Source organism: Notolabrus celidotus, unplaced genomic scaffold, assembly GCF_009762535.1.
Source record: "Notolabrus celidotus isolate fNotCel1 unplaced genomic scaffold, fNotCel1.pri scaffold_606_arrow_ctg1, whole genome shotgun sequence".
Taxonomy (NCBI): Eukaryota; Metazoa; Chordata; class Actinopteri; order Labriformes; family Labridae; genus Notolabrus; species Notolabrus celidotus.
The window spans coordinates 5001-7960 of NW_023260402.1; the positions used below are offsets into that span (position 1 = coordinate 5001).

Sequence of the window (2960 nt, forward strand, 5' to 3'; positions counted from 1 at the left end):
CTGTACAGATGTGTTGTACCTGTACAGATGTGTCAGAGCGTAGCTGTACAGATGTGTTAGGGTGTCTGTTCCCTGCGTCTCTTGCGGCCCTCAGGATCTGACACCTGACACCTGCACCGTGGAGTCCAGGAGAGCCATTAATTATAAATAGTGCACTAACCCTAACTTGGCATGGAGCTGCCTGCCTCAGGTGCTCAGGTGCTCAGGTGCTCAGGTGCAGACACACAGGTGGTTCCTGATGTTGGTGGTTGTTGAGGCTGTTCTCTGCAGGGCTTGATGTTTCCATGAAACCCCTGGAGGAGCAGCTGATCCTGATGGAACAGCTGCTGGACGGTGCTGCTCCTGAATGTGAAGTCACGTTGTATGGTGTTGTGCAGGGACCGTGTGTGATCAGTGTGTTGATCTACAGCTCCACCTGCTGGATCATTAGGGCTCCTCAGGCTCTGAACTTCCTGTGAGCACAGTCTCAGAGATGTGATTGTTATTTTCAGACTGATTAAAGCTCATGCCTCTAAATGTGAACTGGTTTACATAAACTCTAAACTGGTCTGAGATGTTGGTGTGAGACCTCAGCATTGGCTCTGTAAATATTAAAGGACATGTTCTGTTGATCAAATCCTCTAGTTACAGTCAGGTTATTGTCTCAGTACGCAGGTCAATGAAGGTGTCTTGCTCAGCAGACTCTCAGTAATGAAGACCTCTGTACTGTTCACACATCCTGCCATCAGCACAGGAAACTTCAGCTGTGTGTCATAAAGTGAATGATGTCTTTGTGCTGCAGGTAAACGGCGTGAGCATCGAGGGCATGCGGCATGCAGAGGTGGTGTCCTTCATAAAGAAAGGTGGAGATGAGACGTGGCTGCTGGTGGTGGACCCCGACACAGACCAACACTTCAAGAGGAGAGGCGTGGTCCCCACTGTCAGTCATATCAGAGGTACGCTGAGACACTCGGGTTGTTTGTCACGCCGTACCGTGATATGCAGCTCAATGCTGCAGGTGTATCCGGAAGATTTCACTGCAGAGACTTCACTCAGGAAGTAACCCTAACCCATCATCCAAATACAAACGTCATTTCATATCCGTTGATGTATGAAAGAAGTTCTGCAGGCAGAGTTTATTTCCTCCATCATAAGTGTGAGGGTTAGTGACATTTCTCTCTAAGGAAGTCAAGCTCCTGTCAATGTTTTTAAGATGTGTCTCTGAAGTCAGAGACTCTGCTCCGTCTCACGGTCTGATTCACAAAGAAACGTACGCTCAGGATATGGAAGCGCGGACTCAGAGGTCTGCAGCTCTGGTCCTGATTGGTCCCTCACAGGAGCAGTTCACCTTATTGATCCTCACAGCTCCTCCTTACCTTTACTTTTGGATCTGACAGCTGTTCATGTTGTGTTCACATGTGGCCCGCTGTGACTCAGATCAGCTGTTTGTGTCTGAAGGTTCTGTGGCTCCATGTTTCAAAGATTTAAAGTGCCTGCTTTTCATTGCTGTGTCAGACTACGACGGTCCGTCCATCTCCAACGGCTCCCCCAACCCTGCGATGAACGGCAGCTCCACCACACAGTCCATCCGGTCGACCCGCTCCGACCTCAGCAGCCAGGGAAACAGCACACAGGTGGGCGGTGAAGGTGTTCACTGCTGTGTTCATATTAAAGTCTAAAACCTGTTTCTGTCTTTGATATTGTCTGTTGTCTAGCTGGCAGAGGACGATGGCGTCCGGTTCGAGGACCCGTTTGCTGAGATGGGTCTGAGTCTGAGCGCGACAGCAGCAGAGGAGAAGATGAAAGTCCATGCAAAAGAAAAAAGGAGAGCGCCACAGATGGACTGGATGAAGAAATATGAGCTCTTCAGCAACTTCTAGGTCATCCCTCCCTGATGACCTCAAATACCGCAGGACAGAGACACGAGCCCTTAGCGTGTCCGCTGCATGAAAAGATGGACAGTCTGTGTTGTGGAGGGACATCCCCCCTCACCACACAGAACAGAAACACACATCCTCAGCAGGCCTCCTGGACATACCTGGGACTACAGGAAGAAGCTGATCAACAGATTTAACTTCTTAAAATCACTGCAGAGACTCTGCGAGAGCTTCTTCTCGGACAACTGATCGCCGTCTGCAGAAACTGATCACCGTCTGCAGGAACTGATCACCGTCTGCAGGAACTGATCACCGTCTGCAGGAACTGATCACCGTCTGCAGGAACTGATCACCGTCTGCAGGAACTGATCACCGTCTGCAGGAACTGATCACCGTCTGCAGGAACTGATCACCGTCTGCAGGAACTGATCACCGTCTGCAGGAACTGATCACCGTCTGCAAACTTTGTTGAAATGAGTTTTTTTTTTAATGGATGTTTTAAAAATGTTCCTGTCAGAGGGAATTTTACAGATATATTTTCATAAATGTTCCTGACTCTCTTCACCTTCTCTTTACGTGATCCCTCCTTTCTCCACACCTCTACAGCCTTGTTTCTTGTGAATGATGGACATCGTTATTTTTCTATATTAAAAAAATATAAACAGCTTTTAATATCTGATCTATATATTTAAGTGTTTCCACAATGGCTGTGGAGGTAATGATTGTGAACATTGTGAGGTCAAAGGTCACCGAACCATGGCCAAAGGTCACTGTGAAGGAGCTGAGATGCTTCACTGACATCATTAACCAGGTTAGATAATCAATCTACACAAATACTACACACTGTACCTTTAAACACTACACACTGCACCTTTAAACACTACACACTGTACCTTTAAACACTACACACTGCACCTTTAAACACTACACACTGTACCTTTAAATACTACACACTGTACCTTTAAATACTACACACTGTACCTTTAAACACTACACACTGTACCTTTAAACACCACACACTGTACCTTTAAACACTACACACTGCACCTTTAAACACTACACACTGCACCTTTAAACACTACACACTGTACCTTTAAACACTAC

At 47.1% G+C, this 2960-nt stretch overlaps 1 protein-coding gene across 1 annotated transcript in view; it reads left to right on the forward strand.

The window, feature by feature from the left end:
* Positions 1–2516, forward strand: part of LOC117809928 (Na(+)/H(+) exchange regulatory cofactor NHE-RF2-like) — a 3513-nt gene extending 997 nt beyond the window's left edge. Inside the window, exons 2-4 of the mRNA XM_034679434.1 lie at positions 782–935; positions 1495–1613; positions 1695–2516. Of these exons, the coding sequence (XP_034535325.1) occupies positions 782–935; positions 1495–1613; positions 1695–1859 (438 nt within the window). The 3' untranslated portion in view covers positions 1860–2516. The remainder of the gene's footprint in view (positions 1–781; positions 936–1494; positions 1614–1694) is intronic.
* Positions 2517–2960: the final 444 nt, after the last annotated feature.